General features: G+C 37.9%; 1 protein-coding gene across 1 annotated transcript in view; it reads right to left on the reverse strand.

The window, feature by feature from the left end:
- The window catches only part of PTPRN2 (protein tyrosine phosphatase receptor type N2), a 371264-nt gene that overhangs the window by 265210 nt on the left and 82604 nt on the right, over positions 1-23450 (reverse strand). The window contains exon 3 of the mRNA XM_053467055.1: positions 16746-16859. Within this exon, the coding sequence (XP_053323030.1) occupies positions 16746-16859 (114 nt within the window). The remainder of the gene's footprint in view (positions 1-16745; positions 16860-23450) is intronic.

Here is a 23450-nt window from a genome sequence, read left to right on the forward strand (position 1 = left end):
CAGCTAAATAAAAAAAAAAAAATTGAGGTTGAGCGAAAGCATACGGCAATTTCCTGATTTCTTTTGTCTTCGCCATCACACCTAGTGGAGGTCCTTGGCTCAAAACCCAATTATAATAATTTTGTTTCGCTGAATGAGCAGGATCACAGTCTGACTGTTGTGAGCGCGTTAATTCCGTGTCATTAACGTGGAACTGTACAGTGGGACACGCAGCCCCCCGATTAACCATCACCGCTGGATATCTGTGTATTTTCTGACGGTGAATTCCCACAAACGTACAATGAGCGTCCCACACTTCAAGCTGCCAGGCTGTCCGCGCAATGAATCGTTGGCGGCGATTCATTGTAGCAAAAGCGTTACAAATAAGTTACAGTTAACCGCTGTTTTCGTCTATGAAACGAGAGCTTTGCCGGGACCGTTCTCGCTGAGTTCACAATCCAAAAGTATTTAAGCGGGTTTAATTAATACATTTGTTTAGGGAAAACACTTGAGTATCTAATTAAACAATAAAATAACAGCAAAGTAAACCTCTGTCTGGCGGCAGCATTATTTCAACTGGTGAAAAGCCCTCGTTCCTCAAAATAGTCATAAAGCAAATAAAATGTAAGAACATACATCTCCATAAAAAGGTTTAACGGAAAGCCGGCCTTGAGAAATGATTTTATTATATTAGTAAATTAATATTAAATGGTAGAACGGAAGAAAATGAACGTATAAGCTGAACTTATAACAAGGAAGAAGGCGGTAAATATTGCTGAAGCAGTTATTCACCATATGCACTTTAATGTATACGATTGCTAAGAGGTCCCTTTCATTTTCTGTGGTGTCCTGCTTGAAAATACATGAGGGAATTCGGCAGAACCCCCATCGTATAAATTTGCCTCCCCTGGGAGTCTCACTGTGTTAAGGGGTAGTGCGGTCCCACTGATTCAGCTCCTTGGTAAGCAATATAGCCATGAAAAATATAGGACTCACCAAGCTTGGGGTACTTTGACGTAGTGGAGGGAGAATCAATATACGGCCGTGGGTATGCGCTGATTCTTTGTTTTGTGTACTTATTGGTCGTTGTTATTCAAGTAGCAACCCGGGAATCTGCATGAGTATGCCTTTTTTGCTTTTTCGGTTGTGCGCACCACTTTCTGTATATTTTTATTTGCATACATGATATACTTGATGGGCTGCATGCGATATACGTTCCACCAGCTGGCTCCAGCACTGGCTCGGCAAGTGTTAAGAGGTGGTCTAATAAAAAATCCCCATGAGAAAGTGCGCCTACTGATTTCAATAGGAGCGTTTTCCTGCCGCTGATTGGCTGTTCAAAAAAAATCATCTTTCCCTCGCACTCTCTTACATACGGAAATCCGGAGCCCTCAGCAACTCTGCACCCCTACATATCTTCTCTCATATGAAAATACTTGGATCTCTCATCTAACGCTACCACCTCTTCCCACTTCCATATGGAGGATTTCACACGTGCCGTACCAGTTCTCGGAAATTCTCTTTCCCGTTCCATCAGACTTTCTCCCTCTTATTCTGAATGTTCAGTACAGACACATGCAAGCTTCACTCCCAATAACTTCTACCGGCATGGAAAGCATCTACCATGTCCACCAGCAAGATCAACGCGGTTCTCCATATCACCTTAACTCACCCTCACCCAAGCAGTCCTCTCCTACTGTCTCCCCCCCTCTGAATAGATTGTAAGCTCTCAAGCGCAGGGTCCTCTTCTCTTTCTATTCCATTATGTTTAATGTTTGTTAATGATATTCAAATTGTCTTTACTATACCGTATTGTAACAGCGCTACGTAATCTGCAGGCACTATATAAATACATGTAATTTAATATGTTCTGGTCCTGAAGATGCTTAAACCCAACCCTGCTACTGCTTGAGCTCAACAATATTTTGATGGGGGTAATGGCTCGCTTTTACACAATATAATTTATTGTTTTCAACCAAAGTTATAAAAAATCTCTCCTTGAAAATTTCTGTAGAGGTTAAAAAAAAAAAAATTTTAAAACTTAAAATTCAAGTTAAATTCCACATAAACGAAGCATGCATTTTATTTTTATTTATTTATAACCAGTGTAATGGAAGCACCGTCCCTCAAACGGTGCCTGAACGCTTCGACAATTCTCATTCAACAACAATTTTTTTCCGAATTAATGACTTTCATGGATGCAGGATTTAATTCAAACAGGGGCAACGCGTCTGATCATTCGCACATGTTTCTGAAATGTTTAAAAGCAGCAGAGTGCGAAAAAAAAAGCTATTTTAATTTTAATATTATATGAAGCTTTAAGACTTTGAGTACAAAAACTGCAAATCCCTATAACTTTTTTGAGCTATTCAGAGCAGATGGAATAGAAGCTCAATACAAGGAGTAAAAAAAGACTCAAGAAAACCGATTTATCTTGAAGGGAAGCTCCGGCCACAATTAAGCTGTGGCTCTGCTGAACGCTGCATGCAGGGGTCTTTTTAGACCCCCATGCACATGTGTAAAGTGCTCCCATTGAGTTTAACGGAATCACTTTACTGCCACTGATTGACAGCGCAAGCAGCCAATCAGTGGAAAGAAATTGCAGATCATGGATGAAGAAAGAAGATTTTGCTGCATGGCTGCTAATTCTGTGTCATATGTTATATTTTTTATAGTTCATTTTGAAGAAAGCACATTAATATGCTTTCTTCTGTACTATGGGTGTCAGGAACATCATACTGTCCCTTTCGCTGGTTTAATGTCCATGACAGAAAATAATCCAAGATTAAAAGCAAGAAACGAATGTGCAAAATGTTCTCAATAAGCAATAACCTAGAGAAAGATAATAAACTTTCTTCAAGTGGTTGAAGGGACCTACAAATCAATACCTGGAAGAGACAATGGCGATGGCCTAAAAGTATGCCGAATACTTTGTCGCTTAATTCCCAGAAGGATTTGTAATTAAAAATGACTTTCCTTGGCGTATTAGTGGAGAAGATGGAAATAAACAAACTCTTCTTTGTCTAAGTCTCGGATGCTACCGGAATCAGTGGTGTATTTTCCTTGGACGCTGCCCTAGGCCCCCAGCCCCCCAGCCGCTCCCTCTGCAGTCGGCATCCTCAATGTATTAATAAGCCATGTGTGCCTTTAAGACACGGCACGTCGGGCTATGACTTTGGCGCAGCCTCCATCGCGTATTTAGTAGGCCGATTAGGGGGATCTCCCCTGTAACCGTCCCCTTATACAGCAGGGCATTGGGGGGCTTAATCGCAGGGGGACTGACACCCACGAGGGCTTTAGTAGGCCTGGTTATGGGATCGGGATCACAACTTCTCTTGAAGATATTTAACCAATTACTTATTATCCACAAGGATACATCGCAAAACATTCTTTACATGTCTGCCTTCTTAAATAACCCCCTCCTTTTTTTCATTCCCCCTATATCCGTTCGTAGTGTTTACTTACTGTATTCAGGAAGAGATATGGGCCCCTATGTGGGGGGGGTTGGGCCCTAGGCAGCTGCCCCAGGGTTGGCTAAGTGACCTGATTCTACAAACCGTGGTTCCGAAGCAGAAGTTTCACCGATAGAAGTGGTAGAAACGCGATCGTAATTTTGCTCGTCATATGTATAATGCGTGACATAGTATCAGTTAAAAACAGCTGAATGGTCCTTATCTGCCCCAAAATTCTACATAGTAGGATCTTTGCAGACAAAAAGCTGATCCTTTCAGTTTATTTGCGTTCCGTATAGCATATGCCCCTATGGAATACTGAGGGATAGCTGAGGTAAAGGACAGATACGGGCAGCTGCGTTCTCTAATATCAGCATTTAGATCAGCATTTTTGGGGGTCACCATGGAATAAGTTTATATTAAACCGTTATGTGTAGCAGGAACGATAGGCTAATACTGGAGAAACTAATATAACCTAGAATCTAAAATCTACATCTACAAATATATACACGTTTAACGTTTCTACGGTCTCTGTAAGTCCCAAATGTATTAATCAGTCTTAATGGGGACTGGCTGTAGGTGATTTATTCTTTAACAATCTCGCTGTCCTGGGATTTTTTAATCACCGACGTGAAATCCTACAATATCTGTGGGGACGGTTATGAGAAACCTGTTCTTTTATCATTTCTTATATTATTATTAAAAATATTTCATTAGTATTATTAAAATATTAAAACCATTAATTTCTTCATGATATTTACTTTGTATATACAGGTGCTGGAGAGATCAGGTCTAGAAGGATCATGATGGGAATTTAGGAATTTCTCATGATGGGGGGGGGAATATATCAAAATACCCCAATTGTCCATGGTGTCCATTTTCTTTGCTATAATTATTTTACGGCAAAGATTATGGGGTTTTTTTGGTTTTTTTTTTTAAATTACTGTGTCCGGGGTACATTTAATGATCCCTCAGACGGGTCATCTAATAAATGACTTGTCCATTCTGTGAAGATTAGTTTCTGTTGAGCAGATGCTCTCTCTAGAAGGACATTTCCGAAGCTATCACATGTCGTAACGGCCATGGAGCCCAAGTCACCGGGGAAATCATTTTTTTTCTCTCCCGGATTCATTTATCAAACTTCCTCCTGCAAATATGATGCTAATTTGCCTTTTCTCCTCGAATATTTAGTCCTAGATCATTTTTTTTAAGTATAATATTTTACTTACTTTCACTAATAATTATTTCTACTTATGTTGTGTTTATTTTGAGCTATAACTATGTCCCTGATGAGAATTTTTATCATCCTAAATCTGAAAAAATGAATGTCCTGACACATAGAACATCCCTGAGGACTTTAATGGCTAGAGATGTCCCCAATATCGTTCTCATATGTTTTGTAAAATGAAAGTACTTTACTATTTCGGAACTTGCTTGTCTACATGAAAGCAACAAATAATGACGCAACACTGTATCGGAACAAGTGAGAAACTCACAGGCACCATGCAAAATCTCCAAACAGATTTAATTTATCTTAGAGGTATAGTGCGGACACGAAATTTGCCCAAGATTAAGGTAAAGTGTGTTGATTTTGTGCCAGTTGTGTCTTTGTCTGTCTACATTCTTCATTACGTCAACCTGTCTTAAGCCAGAAACTTCAGATAGGGCCATCGGTAAAATTGCCAGTTTGGAGGCTCAAGGATTGCCATATGGGTTTATTCACTAAAGGGTGCGTTGGCATGAGAGTTTACAGAAGAAGGTATTAGCTCCATGTCTTCACTATACATCATGAAAGTCCAACCACTCTGAGCTTCTTCTGCAGGAAGAACTTGGCTGGCCCTGTATAATGAGCAGCAAGATTCCTTCAGTGTCTCCTTATACATTGAAGTATGCCTTAAACTGGGTCAGCACAGTTCATGCTCCTGTAGGCTCTCCTGTCAACTCTCCCTTTAGTGAATAAATCCCAGAGTCAGCTCTAGAACTGTGTAACTGGGAGCAGCTGCCGTGAGAGCCAAGTTCTGTGTAGTTACCCTGGAAGTTCCTTGGTCCAGCCGTGGGTTTTTAGAGGTCCTGAGCAAAAATGCTTTGGGGAAAAGGAAACACTTGTTTCCCTTAAAATTGCCTTATCTCTTAAGATCTGTATATCTGAATATCTGCATTATTAACCTATCGCAGACCACTTTCTGCCCCCTCTCTCAGGCAGTGCCCATACACATTGTTGGGTCCTTTCTTTTGACGGTGGTGGCCTCATGGTGCTGCCACTCTAGCCCTTTTGGGCCATGAACGTACCCCTCTTAATCCCATTCTAAAAATATGCCCTGGATGGTTTATGTCCAGCTGGAATTTATGATATCACCCCAAACTTTCCCAAAATACATCTAGGGTATTTTGGGGTAACATCATCGAATGATCTATTATCAACACTCTTCAGAAGGGGGAGGTTGGAGTTGTGCCGATGGAAGCAGACACAACAACTCAATTTTTCTTTATGACATACCCTATTGAGTAAGGTTAATAATATTTGTAATTACCATTAAAATGTGTTTTTGTCCCTAAAGAATAAAAAAAAAAGTTTGTGTAAAGCTGTACATCATTTAATTTGAATCTTTACAGGAAAGTTTGGTGAGTAATGACAAACAGAAGCTTTGTTCTTTCCCGCACAAGCCAAAATTAATATTAAATTAATAGAACCTGTCGCAAAATTATTGCTTTAATCAGTGTTTTCTTACAGAAACAAACCATGAAAAATTATACATTTCAAAAAAAACACACAAAAAAGAATTAATATTTTTTCTACATAATAAATATAATTAATTACTTAAAACTAATATGATTACAAGAATTAATGAGCAGTATTTTGCATTCATTATCTCTGCACAAAACCTGCTACAAAGAGAAGAATTGTATGGTAATCAAGAGAGGTGTCTAAGCTGCAAAACGCCCATACGCAGCATAACTACCAAGTGTCTTTCTTTAGGAAGACCAGTCCCACTTTAAACCCCAAATCCTTCTGCCCCCGCTTTCCTTCTCTAGGAATTCAGAATATTTTCTGGGTATGAGTGCATCCCAGGGTTCTTCAGCTTCAAAAATCACAATAATATGTATAGAAGTTACTCTTTTAATAATATTTTTGTCAATAAAACACAAAATAAAATACAAAATTACTATATTACTATGTGAATGGCCAAAGATTGACTCGCTTGTTATAATGATTGTGGCCAAGGCTTTGCCAACATTTTTTGGGACCTACGGATAGTTTGATGTGGCATAGGAGGCACAATTTAGCTTTATTTAATTCCAAAAAATCATCTTAATTTAGACGAAAATGTTTTTGAAGGACAGATGAAAGAAATTATTGGAAGAATAGACTTTGAATAATTTCCTTTTAATTTTGAATGTTTTTTGAAGGATTTAGTTTACTTTAGATGGCATAATAAAATAGACCCTCCTCCATTCCTCATCTGATGGCTTACATCCAGATATACAGTATGGTGTAAATGGGCGCCAAGCTTATAATGTATATATTAAAATGTTTGCTGGATATGAATGTTTTTATATGTACATAAATCCCAGAGATGTATAAAAAAACAGCAGAAAACGGGTTTATAAATTAAACTGGAAATAAAATACATTATTTTAATTTAAATGCCACAAAGTCACATAAAAATCACTGGTGCAGCCCCAAATCCAAAGTTGTCTATTGGCCACTTGAAATGTTGAAAGGAATAAGAGTGTTAAAAACATTATTGGCCATTTGTTTGGGGTAAAAATGCTTGCCTTTGGTTATATACAGTAATCATCTTATAAGCGAAGGACCATGGGCGCAGACAATAAAGAATTAAATTCTATATGTCAATGGGGTTTTCTCCAACAATAAGGGACTGCGTGCCCCTCCAGTGATATTTCTGCATCTTTTTTCTGCATATATCACAAAATGGTAGACATACAGCAAAATTTATGAAGGATAACATAAGTTAAGGAAACATTTTGTAGGATTACAGATAGCACATTCATCATACAAATAAAGTATTTTTGTTGCCAAATGCTCACAAATAATTTATATTGCTATTAAACCTGGGCGAATTTCATTGTTTTAATAATGCATTAGATGTTGCAGTATGATTTATGGCCAGTAGATGTCACTGTGGAAAAAGCACAGTACCCAATTTACATGCTTTATATGAGATGCTGCTTTGGACTTTACATTGGACACATTATTAATCTAGTTGGTAACATATTATATGGGGGGATTATCATCCGCGAATAAAAGCAGAATTTATGGCAGTGCATCTTAAGATGGTTCAGAATTTTATTTGGTTCTTTCTAAATACCCTAAAGCTTGTATTGATCTATCGAAATGTACTCATCAGTCCCAACTTTTATTTTTTATTTATCGCAGTTCTACTACTTCTTAATAACTAGCATCGCTGTTCCACTCCTGATCCTTTAACATAACTCATATGTTATTGAACAGCTGAGCAAAAAGACTTTATGTAGTAACTCACCTGTGGTAGTTTAAATATCAAAATGATACCCTGACTACACGGGGCTTAAAAGGTGTTTGGACTTAAGTCGCTTGTACTGAAGTAGGGACCTCAATCTTATTAAGTCACACATGTTATAACTTAAATAGGGTAGAATATAATGGGGCAGAAGCTGGACATTATGCGGGCAGGGAACAATGTGACATGGCCCTATGTAACACGGGAGACATTACAATGATACTCAAGCCCTATGTATAAAACATTTCTATTGGGAGCCATGCATCAATTACATTATATTAAAGGTTGTATTTTAATTTGTGTACTTGGTATTTGTTTTCTCTGAGTATACCTTAAAATCCTTATATTTGGATATATCAGATGCATAGTAGAAACTAGATAGTCTTGGCTTGATACAAAAATGTCCAACAAGGTCTTTCCATGGTATTATGAAGAATACATCACCTTATTGTCATTTATGGACATGAGAGCCTGATAACTACACTTGTTATCTTTTCAGGACTATTTGATTCTCATGTAGACCCTTGGGAGTCATTTTCTCCATCAAAGTATAAGGTTCTGCGTTCAAGACAAAGCCTGCCAACGTTCCAAGTAATTTATTGCTTCTGTCCTTGGACCTACAGCATACATTGGTGGGATAACCTTTTGCGTAGGAAGATGTAATCCGCCCATTGGGAAAAAAATGCCATTAAGAAATAAGTATTCATATATGAAAAAAATAATATTACTGCCTGAACCTCCTTGGGATTTAACGTTAATGATTATTAATTTATGAAATTGAAGTTAAGTAGAAAAATAACGTATTGCATAGAGGAATGAAAACAGCGCGTACAGAAAACAATGTTATCAATCATATCTGTATAATCATCTTTGAACATTTGTTTTTATTGCTATAAAAACGGAGTTGATAAAATAATTATTATTAACCATATGGTGCTGGTCATACATAAACGGGGTTTATTCACTAAAGAGGGAGTTTTTGAAGAACTTTTCACTAATTTTTCACAGTATTCATTATGAAGTGCCAACGCTGGCAAGTTTCTCCAGTGTGAGAGCTGGCCCTGCATCGTGTATAATTCAACAGACTTAGCAATACATAATACAGGGCCAGCCAAGCTTTTCCTGCAGCAGAAGCTCACTGAGGTTGGCCCTTCATAATGTATAGTGAAGTTAAGGAGCTGGAAGACAACTCTAGTGCAAACACTCTCTTTAGTGAATAAACCCCAAAGTGTTTGCTTAAAATGAACTTAAAAGCCCATTCCCATTTGGTAAAGGTAAAAAGAAAATACATTTTAGCAGTGTTATTAATATAAATATTTATATATATATATATATATTTCAATTAATGTATTGTAAATCACTGTAATCAGTTAAAACCAATTGATTAATTTATTAACCCAAACAACATTTAAGGGAGGAAGAGATGCTTTACCATTAAAACACAGCTAGTAACATGAAGATGTTTAAAAAATAAATAAATAAATAATAATAAAAAAGGTTCAATGTCCTTATATTTTCTTATTCTTGGTAAATGTTGCACGGAAAGCATTAACCTGAGGCCAATAATCGTATGTTTAATCGTGGTTCTATAGAATGTTGTAAATGACATTTCCACCTTTTCTTAAGTCAAGGATGCTTTATTTAAAGTAACCTGATTGATTGCGTTACCTTGGGCATTACTCTCACATTCTTTTTATTCCATACAATGGAAGTGTACATATTCACTGCTGATAACAATACAACCAAAACATGTTTCTTGTATCCATTTAAAGGCATGTATTCAATGCATGACATTACTTCTAGAGTCGATAAAAGCCTTTCTATCATTCGTGCTGTTAAGGTTATTCGTATCCTCGGTGCGTCACAATACTATATATAATGGTTTATTTTGATGGTTAGAAAAACACCCCTGTTTAAATGTTTTTAACATAGGATATCACCTTTAACATGACAAATCCTTAATACCTGGACAACGATAGCCAGAAATATATTATATAATTAATACTGGAAGGAATTACCCCATTTTCTTGTTTTTAAAGGAATAAAACATGGTCATACTAGTTTGGGTGTCTTCATTGATGGTGCCTACTTTGCCCCAAAAATTAATGCTAATGTTTCTTGATGGGCAACAATATTAATTCAAATCATTTATGATTCAAATCTTTAAAAGCAATCTTTTCACCATGGCAACTGGACCATTCCATTGGTTGCCATGGCAATAAGACCACGTACCTTCCATTCAAAGAATGGATGATAAGGCTTCTGTGTGTGTAAGAGCCTTCGGTCTATGTGCATTCAGACGTTAATAAAATGCAGAAAGCACACGGATTCATTTAATGTATTATATATTATCAATATAAATGATAATGCCCTTTCATCCTCACTCTTTCAATATCACTTTGTTACTTTGATGAATCCGATGAACGTTCTAATCACAGAATAATTCCCGAGAACACTTCACCATCTGCTGGCAAATATCCATTTACTCTCCGTCTTTGATTATTCCCTTGGTTGTTGAGTGCGTTTGATGTTGTTTTTGCTGTAAAAGGTTACGCTCATCAAAGTAGGAGGTGATGTTAAAATGCATTAGCGGGGCTTTTGTTTTGATTGTTTCGAAAAAGTCAAACTTTTCTTCCGTCGGTCCAGAATGTTCAGCGAAATCGAGTCTGATTCACAGAACGCAAAATTAGACATTTTTAGGATTTTTTTATTTTTTTTTACCTGTTATTAAACAGCCTAGTTTGGGATTTCAAAATGTAAAAATTTAAATAACTAATAACAATATACCAATGAATGAATAATTCTTTGTCTCTGCTAATCAGTTATATTTAGCGGATCATGTATAATCTCACCCGTTGTTTCTATAGGTCACCTGGTTGCGTTGTATACTAATTGTTATGTCCTTTGTCTACCCTTTGTACAGCGAGTATACATTAAAATAACAGAAAATCTGTCTAATCAAACCTGATATATTGTTACGTTCGTTTTGAACGGAACTGTTTTTTTGTCTGTTCACACAAGCATGTCCAACAAATATTTAATAGTTAAATTAGATTTTAAACATGAATGCATGCGTTTATTAATATTGCGAAATATGAGATGTAGGATCGGAGGTATTGTTCTGTATAAGTTCTGTTTAATATGATATATATAAGTTCTGTGTAAATAACTATGCATGGATAACTCTCAGAAAGAAAAGATGTTCATAAGGGCTTTTACAATAAATTCAACCATTTTAACTGTAAAATTTGTGGAAAAAAAGGTCATATTCATATATGGGGGCTTTATAAATGGATTAATGCAGAGACTCTTCGTGTATTCACCCCTTTAATGGTTCTTTGCAAATATTGTATTGTTCATTTTGGCAACCAAATAGTTGCAATAATAGTTACTTATGAAAACCATGACGTGGAAGTAAAGACATTCTGGATGAAGTCACCTTCATTCAAGCAGGGATTTTTGATGTGACTTACTAGTGAGAAAAGCACCAATTTGGATGCTTAGATATCATTCAATGAATCCAGAATGTAAGTCGGGTCTAGGAATATTCCCTTTTACCACCCCCCCCTTAACCAAAAAGGATTAAAAAAACCTCAGAACCAGTAAAGAAAAGAAAAACACTAAGAACAGCCCAACCTGCTCCACCGCTATCAGCCACCAGGCCACCAGGCGTTTGCCCAGTGCACCAGATGGCCAGTCCATGCCTGATTCCCAAATTTTTTATTATTTATTTATTTTATTTAACATTTTCCTTTAACACGCATAAACGTAATGAAAAATAGCAAGTTTGTTTAAAAAAAATTGAAGCGCCGGCATTTAAGCTGTCTAGAAAAAAAAACATTTAACTAACCTTTTCATCTGCATTCAGACGGCCCCATGAGAAATCAATCATCTTTCCAAAGTAATTATATTAAACCCATATTTTAGTTATTCCTTTAACATATCTTTTTTTTATTTGGCCCCCTAAATATGCCGCAGCTACTGAATAAATCCATAAAACCTGCTATTCATTATTAATTCAAAAGGACGGTCTAAGCAAAGAGTTCTTTAGCGGTATATCCATTCATTATCCGCAGAACACGTCCATACAATCTCGCTACGCTCGTTAACGTGGTAAAGAGCAATCAATGACAGCATCTGAATGATACTTATCTAAGAGTTCTATGAATGCCTAAAATTATTATATGTAGGTTACTGCATTTATCATGCAACTATGAATTTGAAGCCTCACGTGGCCTCTCTAGAATGTGAAGTGCTTATTTGTAATGTTCTATTAATATGGATTTTTTTTTTTAAAAGAAATAAAATAAATTCTATGAAAATAGGTCAATAAAGTTCAATTGAAAGCAGTTTCTGTGAATAGTTTGGGTATGGAATGTTTGTTTTAATTTATATATCGATATATATAATATATATATAAAATTATACCTTAAGGATTTTTTATGTGGAAGAATGAAGATGGTCAACATTTTTTGGATATTTTTCACAGCGGACATCTTCGAGAGAATAAGGCCTAATTTATGTAAAAAAAATAATTCTGAACGCAGAAACATTTATTTTCCCAACTATAAGGATTTCCCTGCCCTCAGGTCTGATGTCTCGACTACCTTGACCTTTGCTCTGATATGTCAGTTGCCCTGAACCTCGTCACCCTGACCACGGCTTGTCTTGACAATTTTTCTTGTGCACCCCGAGAGTTTGTATGATCACCAGAACCCGGCCGAAGCCAAAGGTGAAGTATGAAGAACTGGAGGGTGAAGAAGTCTTCCGAGACCAACAGGCATTCAAGACACCGAGTCCTATTCTGCACCAGCCTCTCCTCTGGTGCGCTGAGCATGACATTTATCTTGTAAAAATAAATAGCTAGGGCACATAGAATGGGAATGGGTTTGCCCCTGTCCAAAGAATGAGGAAACTGACCCAGAGACCCAGGAAAGCAGGGCTCCACTCAGAGACTCTGGGTCAAACCAGGAGAGTTACCAGGAATGACCATAGGAGATCACCATTAACCATTACCCCATCTGCTGGATAATGCTTTAGTGATAGTACCAATAATGTAATAAAAGTACAGAAGGGTATAGGATTAATATGATAATAAAGGAAAGCAAAATAAATATACAGACCAAGAGAGAGCCAAAATGGAGACAATAAAGGATAATTACGCAGGAAAGGATGATGACAAGGGAAAAGATAAGTCATAGAAAACCAGATACAAATTGTGGACATTGTAGTCAACTAATCCTCCCCGGCTACACAAACACTGAAGTATTACCAGCAACCTTGCAATATCACAGGACTGTCCACTGCTGTGGGTATATAAGCCTTTACATTAGCTGGATTTTTTTGTTATATCATTACAGCAAAACGATTATAAGCTGGTATTAAATATTTAAGCGGTGCACGTATTACACGGCAGCGGATCCAAAGCACACCATCATATAAATAAATCAATAAATTATAGCAGAGAATAGTCAACAGGATTGAATAACTCCATCTTCTTCTGGCATCATGTCTGGTCAGGGGCAGGCTGGGCCGGGGGGCAATTGCCCCCCAGGCCGCCCTAAATCCGGGCCGGTGGGCCGGACGGACGACCGGCAGACAGACATTCAATGCGGCTGCGGCCGCAAAGTTAAATACTAAGCGGCCGCGAGCAGGATTGAATGCGGCCGTCATGCGTACCTGGCGGGGGAGGGAGGGGGGCGGTCCGCCCCGGCTGCCGCTCATCTGAGGGGTGCCACCATGCCGGCACGCCTCCAGTTTCTGGAGGCGTGCCGGCATGGTGGCACCCCTCAGATGAGCGGCAGCCGGGGCGGACCGCCCCCTCCCGTTTCGGTGCGCGCGGCAACAACACTGAAGCCACGCCCAACATTTTCCGCGCTCAGTGCACCGGAAGGACAGGAAGAAGAAGAAGTAGAAGAAGAAGAAGAGGAGGAAGAGGAAACGTGAGAGTGAAAGAAGAAAAGGTATGAGAGAGTGGATTAGTAAGTGTGTGAGATTGATGGGTGTTATGCTGAATGTAAGTGTGTGAGAGTGATGGGTGTTATGCTGAATGTAAGTGTGTGAGAGTGATGGGTGTTATGCTAAATGTAAGTGTGTGAGAGTGATGGGTGTTATGCTGAATGTAAGTGTGTGAGAGTGATGGGTGTTATGCTAAATGTAAGTGTGTGAGAGTGATGGGTGTTATGCTGAATGTAAGTGTGAGAGTGATGGGTGTTATGCTGAATGTGAGTGTGTGAGAGTGATGGGTGTTATGCTGAATGTAAGTGTGTGAGAGTGATGGGTGTTATGCTGAATGTAAGTGTGTGAGAGTGATGGGTGTTATGCCGAATGTAAGTGTGTGAGAGTGATGGGTGTTATGCTGAATGTAAGTGTGTGAGAGTGATGGGTGTTATGCTAAATGTACGTCCGTGAGAGTGATGGATGTTATTGCGAATGTAAGTGTGTGAGAGTGATGGGTGTTATGCTGAATGTAAGTGTGTGAGAGTGATGGGTGTTATGCCGAATGTAAGTGTGTGAGAGTGATGGGTGTTATGCTGAATGTAAGTGTGTGAGAGTGATGGGTGTTATGCTGAATGTAAGTGTGTGAGAGTGATGGGTGTTATGCTAAATGTACGTGTGTGAGAGTGATGGATGTTATTGCGAATGTAAGTGTGTGAGAGTGATGGGTGTTATGCTGAATGTAAGTGTGTGAGAGTGATGGGTGTTATGCTGAATGTAAGTGTGTGAGAGTGATGGGTGTTATGCTGAATGTAAGTGTGTGAGAGTGATGGGTGTTATGCTAAATGTACGTGTGTGAGAGTGATGGGTGTTATGCTAAATGTACGTGTGTGAGAGTGATGGATGTTATTGCGAATGTAAGTGTGTGAGAGTGATGGGTGTTATGCTGAATGTAAGTGTGTGAGAGTGATGGGTGTTATGCCGAATGTAAGTGTGTGAGAGTGATGGGTGTTATGCTGAATGTAAGTGTGTGAGAGTGATGGGTGTTATGCTAAATGTAAGTGTGTGAGAGTGATGGGTGTTATGCTGAATGTAAGTGTGTGAGAGTGATGGGTGTTATGCTGAATGTTTGTGAATGAGGGTTTCAGATAGCATGGATGTGTAAGTGTTGGGGGATAGCTTGGCATAGGGAGTCCGTAATCACATTCCTTTCATGCCCAGATTCCAGCATGTAGTGGCTGCCTAGGCATGATAGGAGTGTGATTGCTGTTATAAATTATTTTTTGGTCCAACTTCGGTGTGTTAACACTTTTATTGGACAGAATAATTCAATGACAGTATTAATATATATATATATATTTATATATATAATTGCAAACAGCAATCACACTCCTATCATGCTAAGTCAGCCAGCACATGCTAGAAACTGGGCATGATAGCATTGTGATTGTTGTTATATATATGTGTGTGTATATATATATATATATATATATATATATATATGTATATGTGTTAATATTATTGTTGATTTTTTTGTCTAATTTTGGTGTTACTTTTAATAAAGTATTTTAAAGTTGTTTTTTTTTGTTTGTTTTTTTCTGTTTTGGCCAAGTGAATGCTGAATTTTTAGTTTCAGTCCAGAATTTTCATTTCGGTGCATCCCTACTATATACTATGCCAGTCACTAAAGGGGTAAGCCTACACCACATCAATGTTTGGCTTAGTATATAGTGATAGGGGTTGTCAGTGTCTGGCTCAATGTATAGGCACACATTGACGGTGGTACCGCGTAATCCCTAAGCATATAATGATAACAAATATGCTGTACCCCTGTCAATGTTTGCCTAACCATAGAAACTATGCAGTTTTAAAGTGTGTGTGTGGGGGGGGGGTGCCACATACAGGGTCTGCCACAGGTGCCAAATACTCTAGGTACGCCCCTGCATCATGCGGCTGTCAGACCCAATGGCCATTCCTCAGCTCCTCTTCCCACGTCTTAAAAGTGGTGTGATGAAGAGCTGAGGCATGCGGTGTTTGCACGCCGGCCACTTTAATTTCATTAGGCACTGGTGGAGTGACTGCCGCACGACGGCCGCTTTCAATGTCGCTCGCAGCCGCTTTGATGGTGCAATGGGCCAGTTGACTAGACTTGCCCCCCAGGCCTTAGGCTGCCAGCCCTCCCCTGTGTCTGGTGCATACAACATTTAGGGTGATATCAGAAAAAAAAGGTATAGTTGTGTTAAACATTCACCCAACACAGCCAAATGGCCCAGTACTTTTGTGGCCCGATAATAAATGAAGTACATGGAAGTTCGGAAGAATCTCAGTAAATAATGGCTTCTCCTTTCTAACATGTATTAGTATGTAGGGTCCAAGGCTGTTTCATATAACATAAGTTGACAGGTCATCATTCAATGAAGTATAGACAGGGTTCTGCACTTGCTCTGTTATGTATCATGCATGTTAAGATCTGCTGAGGAATATATATGTGTGGTTTACACTGATGTGCTTGAACCCCAACATTTTACAGGTTGTCCCAAAAAGAAGCCGGTTCTTAACCTGATGTGATCCTTATAAACACTAGCTTTATCGGTGTCTAAACACAAAACCCAAAACAGAAAACACTCTATTCTATCTTTTTTTGAATGTGTGTTTCGAATGTGTGTTGAATTTTAAGTAAAAAACAAAAGGTTTGTCTCCAGGGGCGGGCCGAATCATTCTTTGTGAAGGACATTTGGTCCAACACACAACAATGACTTCCAGAAGCCTTGTCATGGCCACTTTGGCTACCACTGTTTGTGGCCCAGGCTCGTTACTAGACGCCCGGGAGAAATTATCGACCCTCTACAAGAACCCCGAAATAAGAAAGCATTACCTCTACGAGATAGCTCCTGAAGGATGGTCCGAAGACGCTTGACAGCGGAGGGTGACACTTCGTATTTGAATACGTCTATCACTGGCATCCGCTGACACCTCCCAAACACTCCGTCTATTTCACAGAAAGAAATAACAGCAGTTTATAAATGCGTTACCGTACATACGCGGCCCCGCGGCGCGCACCATATCTCCATACTCTAAGATAAGGTTTAGTAATTGGACGGCAAGTCACAAACAAATCTGGAGAAAACCGTGATTGATGATTTTTTTCAGTTGATGTAGCACATACAATAAACAGCGGCAATAAATCTTTCTCACGACCCAACGTTTACATTCACAAGCTATATAAGTCTCTATTTATCTTCCGAGTGCAAACAAGTTGAGAAGCCGCACCAAACGGCTATGGTAATGTATACTCTTTACTTTCTATTTTCTATCATGATTTTCCATCATGCGGTTATTTATAGATCTACTTATTTGATCAAGAATTGTATTATATGCCTGCTTTTTAAGATATACCATTTTGGGGAGGAAAAAATGTCTTGTGTATGTGATTGATATCCAGCCATTTCTCCCTAAGGGTACCCGCCGGTGCTTAATACCGGCATCTCATTCAATTATTCAAAATATGACAATATACTGGGGAAAATGAAACGTCTTTCTCCAAAATGAAGCGCTGATATCACATACATACATACTTAGGTAGCAACGGGATTTAATACTCAATCTGACATGAGATAGAAGTCCAGAACCGCCGTTGGAGACTCTCTGGGTCTGGATTGGGTTGCTGAATTGCCAGACTTCTGGAACAGTACTTGGTTCTCTGGCTATAAGACGTGTATTGGGCTGTATTCACTTTCCACCCAACTTTTCTGACTATATATATAGTAAAATTAGTAGCAAGAAAGCACCATTTCACCCATCTAGTCAGACCATTTTTCCTGATGTAAAACCCGAGGCCTTCATCGGTTCTTGGTCTTGTCTTACATTCAGAAGCCATACTATCCTAAATTGTTTTATGGCAATACCACGAATATTAAATCTGCACAAATGGCAAACGATAAAAAGTAAAGATTCGATTAATAAGGGGAGTATCGCTTCACAACTTTTAGTATGACTGAATTTGCTTATTATTATAACCCATATCTATAGATTGTGGTTTTTACTTTTTAATCATTGTGACTTTTTTTTTGTAAATATTTGGTTTAAAAATAAGGGGCTGTTACCGCAGGTAAACCGATGTCTATGAGAAATGGTGCCCAACCTGAAGACTTCCACAACCAATGAGATCACGCGAAACAGAAACAATAAATTAATAAACTAGGCGATAAATCACAAAGGCCCACATAAAAAAGTGATAATAAAATAAATCCTCATTTAAAAAAATACAAATATATATGAACACACTACCATTCAAAAGTTTGGGGTCACTTAGCAGTTTCTAGCTGTAACATAATTGCAAAAGGGTTTTCTAATGATGGAGTGATGGGAGTGATAAAGAGCCATTGGAACACAGGAGTGATGGGAGTGATAAAGGGCCATTGGAACACAGGAGTGATGGGAGTGATAAAGAGCCATTGGAACACAGGAGTGATGGCAGTGATAAAGGGCCATTGGAACACAGGAGTGATGGGAGTGATAAAGGGCCATCGGAACACAGGAGTGATGGGAGTGATAAAGGGCCATTGGAACATAGGGGTGATGGGACCTCTGTATGCCTATGAAGATATTCCACTTAGTAGTTTCCAGCTACAATAGTTACTTTAAAAAAATTAACAAAGTCTGCAAAAAAAATAACAAAGTCTGTGCTGTGTTTTTGATCTATTTGATCTTTTTTTTTAACTGGCCAGAATTTGCTTTTCTTTCATATATAAGGACATTTCTAAGTGACCCCAAACTTTTGAATGGTTGTATATATACATATAATTTGTATTCATATATAATATAGCCTTATAATCATTTGATTGTATATGGCCATAGAGAAATATAGCCATTTCACAATAAGTGTATCTTCAGACACCTACACCTTGTTACGCAGCTCATATATATAAACATAAATATTTAGCAATAAACAAAAATGAATCAGGCCAGAAATTAATGGATCAGCCGACTGGGAGGCAGCGTGATATGATGGCAAGCGAGTCTGCTAATCATGTTTACTCTTGGAGCCCATGACCTGTGTTGATGCTGCGACGAGTAACACTAATATGATGAGATCTGTATCACTAATAAACAGGGCAGTAAAGAAGATCCGCGTCTGATGTATTAAATGTGATGTACAAAACCTCGGGGGAAATCTACAGGTAGAAGCCATTAGAACATTGATGAAAGATGATTTGGGGTGCATTTGGTGCGCATGCTAAACCGAAACTAAACACACACCTATTATTTTTATTCCTCCTCAAACATGCAGTATGCAGTCATTTTAAGTCTGAGGGTTATTAATGGAATTTGGTGGTTTCCATTTTAATAACCGAATTCAGACGCTCATTGTCTGTTATCTCTATTATCTCCTGAAGTCTCTTGTTCTAGGAGCTCAGAATGATTGGGTATGCTATAATGTATAAACGGGTAATATATGTTTAATAATGTAAAGAGCCGGTACTGGCAGGAGTGGACTGGCATCTTCAGGTGGCCCCGTCAGTAAGCAGCAAACACACTCTTACACTAACACATACTAACACAAACTTATAATGCACACAAAGATAAACTTACACACTGATGCTAACACGCATGCACACATATACACTAATGCTAAAACACACACACTCATGCTAACACACACTCCCTCACACACACTCACTCATGCTACCACACATTCACTTTAACATACATACGCACATACTTACTCTCTCCCCTAAACCCTTTACCTTCAGGAAGGCTTCTTTCTAGCTGTTGTGTACAAGCAATGGCGCTTTCTCCTCGGCCTTTTTTAGAATATAGAAGCTGCCCTGAGTACTGGTTGGGTTAGAATGTACTTACTAGACTTTTGCACATGGACTAAAAACGATTAAGACAAATTTTTCATTTCGTCCTCAAATTTTCCTGCCCTTTTCGGATGGCTTTTTTAAAAATTCGGAACCAAAATTTGTTGTCGCTTACTCCCTCTGACTCACTTGTGAGTAAAAAAATGTAATAATATAATACACTATTAACTAAGCATTATACAGGGTTAACTTCTCTTTTTCTATTTTACTTTACTGAGTGGGTGGAACAGCCTCCAAGCAAAAATTTGTAGAGGCTTTTATGGTAAAATAATTTAAAAATAATTTAAAAATACATGGGATAAGCATGAAGCTATCCCGAATCTAACACTTTAACGCTTTCAACGCTGGGGGTTTGCAGCACCTTTCATAAGAAACCTTCACTGCTGAGAAAATTAAAAACACACCAAAGATGATGATGTGAAATCAGTAGTAAGCCCCGGGTGCGATATCAGATTATCATTCTGCGGCACTGCTGATAAGTTTATCAGTTTAGTATCTATGATAGGGGATTAATAACATTTAATAAAAAATACAGAGGCAGAAAAGACCGGACCCACAAAGCAGGAAATTAAACGCCGGTTACGGATCTACAATTAGTTGAGTTGGGGAGCGTTTCTCGGTTGAGTCGTAGGCGTCTTGTGGAACGGAATGTGCCCTTCTTGGCCATATTAAATGTGGCGAGGTATGATAATGCACAGATATATCGCACATATTTAATAAAGCAAGGTCTGTCTTTCTTAATGGAGGAACTCTAAATTTTATTCAATATGTTGCGGCTTCAACTCCCTGACTTTACGATGCTTTATGAAGGGCCAGCCCCGGTGAGCTTCTCATAGAAGAAGAGCTTGGCTGGCCCTGTGTAATGCATATATGAAGTAGTGAGGTGAAGAAATGTCCCCGCATAAATGATGTATTATGGAGGGCCAGCTCACTGTGCTTGGCCCTTTACATGAAATAATGAAGTCATGGAGTTCGAACAACATATGTCCTGCAAACTCTAACTCAGTGGATAATAACTCAGTGAATAATATAGTGAATAAGCCTATGGGGTTGGTCCTTCATAAAGCATAGACAAGTCCCTGAGGTGAAATGTTTCACTTGCCCCCTCATCTCAGAAAAAGATATCTTGAAATGGAAAGTAGTATGGAATATATATATATATCATGACCACAAAACCCGGTGCTGTATATAGTAATGTAGGTTATCATTGTAAAAAATGACAATAAACTCCCTTTATCTACAGACCTGGCGGCAGCCATTGTTGTCGGTCATGTGATATTTTGGGTGACTTTCCCTCCTCAATCACCACAGTGAGCTGATTCTTTATGGCAATGCTAATGAAGTCCATTGCTCCATAGCCATTTTATTGTTTACCAATCTAATAAAAAGTCGTCGTGTTTAGTGGACTGGGCTATGACCTAGAAAACATACAAATGGCTAACACGCAGCTGCCTGAAAACATAACGTTTGACCTTAACAATCACAAGGACTTCTTTCCGTGTGTAGATTATCCCATTGCTGCATTTTAAAGCTGACTATAAAGTAAATGTCATAACTTTCTTAATTGCATCCTAAAATACACGGTGTCCGTTTTGCCAGAAGCCGCCGTGGGCTTCGAAAAATCAGCTATATTAGATCAGTCAATCATCGCGTCCGCCTCTTATACTTTTTTTTGTGTGTGTGTTAATCTCCATTTACTGCCAGGTTCATATTTCAACCGAACCAGTAACTTCTGTCATATTTATTGCCGCCTGTTATGGGTGGAAAGATAAGCAGTGGGGCAGAAAAAAAAAAAAAAAAAAAAAAAAAGGTTTATCTGTGGCGGCTAATCTCTTCAATCAGCAGCTCTCACCTCTGCTCGGCAACCGTTGCCAAGTAACCGAGGCTGGATACTTTTATCAGAGTCTTAATGTTTCGCTAGCTGTTCAGACAAGAATAGAAAGCCATGAAGCCGAGGTTTTAGAGGAGAAGAATGAAATTAAAATGGCACATTAGAGCTAAAAATAATATTAATAATAATAATAATAATAATAATAAAATCAAGGTCATATTTTACCGTTACATTTATTTGTCAATTTCAAGTCAATTTAATAATAATAAAAAAAAAAAAAATCAAGGTCATATTTTACCGTTACATTTATTTGTCAATTTCAAGTCAATTTAAATCCCAAAACTTTTTTTTTTATTATTATTATGTTACTGCGTGTTCCGCCATTATACAAATCTTACCTATACCTAATGACCGTCTGGTATTATCTCGAGCATGACCTAGAACAGACAGCTTATCTTGACATAGGGCGCTACCTATGAATAGGGTTCGAAAATGATATGGAATAGACTCGAATCCGGCGAGGAAAAGAACATCAGGTAGATTGTCACAGTATGATTGTGACAGGCACAGCGATGACAAAAAAAAATGATTTATTCATGAACGGTTATAAAGCCACAGAACTTTTCGGAAAAAATAGTTCAAGATAACGTTAAAAGAAGGACATTTTCACTTAAGAAGTGCTTACGGTGTGAGTGAAAAGCATAAATAATGTCTCGGATAGAAGAAGTATTCAGGGAATACGGGATGTCCAAGTTTTGGACAAAGCAGAAGAAGGAGTCCTTCCCAGTGAGAACAGTAAAGATACAGAATCCACAGATGTAGTAGTATCAAAACACATTTAAGAAAGGAATTAATGTTTCTATTTAACAATAATAAAAATAATAAAGCGTAATAAAGCGTAGAAATTAATGTAAATGCAATTTAAAATGTTTTTTTTTTCAATTTGACACTTTTTTTAAATTAAAAGCAACAATAATATTGATTAAGGGAAACAGGCTTTTTTGGGATGATGTGACATCATCATACGGATACAAATAAAGGATAATTTGATGCTCCAACCCTTATTTAAAGTGCTGTCAGTTTTATTTTGCGATTTATTCTGCCGTTCTGTAATTACTTTACATTTTAATATTTTTTTATTAATTGTTTTGCTGTATCAGAGTGCCGTGCAGCATGACTAGACATCACAGGGGTTCATTTAAGTATTTATTTTATTTATAGTTTTTGTTTAATGATTATTATTATTTATTTATTTATTTTTAATATTTTTTTTTTTTTCACTTTTTAAATTACACGATGCTGTCTCTTGTTAACAGAGGGGAAAGCGGGGCTATCATGAGACCGTCCACTCTCCTGTACATCAAAAGGGGGAGCACCCTGACACACGGAAACAATGCAGGACGTAATAGTCCTTCCTACATCATAAAGGAATGTTTAATCAGAATTCACTATTATATTCTGCTTCCTATAATTTTTAGAAATTAAACTTTGTAAACAAAATACACCATTTTTTTTTCTAAACGCCAATATGTCACAGTCACATAAAAAGCCTTGTTAAATGCTTGACTTTTGAAACATTGGAAGGTATAGCCTTTAGAATGCAAGCGGTTAAAATTCAAACATTAATGGTTATGATTCTGCTTGTTTTCAACAAGAAACTAAAGAAAAAATATGACATAATTAATACATTTATTTAACATTTATACAAGCGCGGTACATAATAATTCAAGTAAGTTGAGAAAACAAGTCTAGGTGGAACTGCACCTTTAAACTCCCTTACTGTATTAACCTCTACCTCTTCTGCTGGGAGGTCTTTCCGCCCTATCAGTAAAGTAAAACATCCTCACATTACATCTAAGAAATATAAAATAGAACTGGTTACAAT

Source organism: Spea bombifrons, chromosome 5 (assembly GCF_027358695.1).
Source record: "Spea bombifrons isolate aSpeBom1 chromosome 5, aSpeBom1.2.pri, whole genome shotgun sequence".
In the NCBI taxonomy this organism is placed as follows: Eukaryota; Metazoa; Chordata; class Amphibia; order Anura; family Pelobatidae; genus Spea; species Spea bombifrons.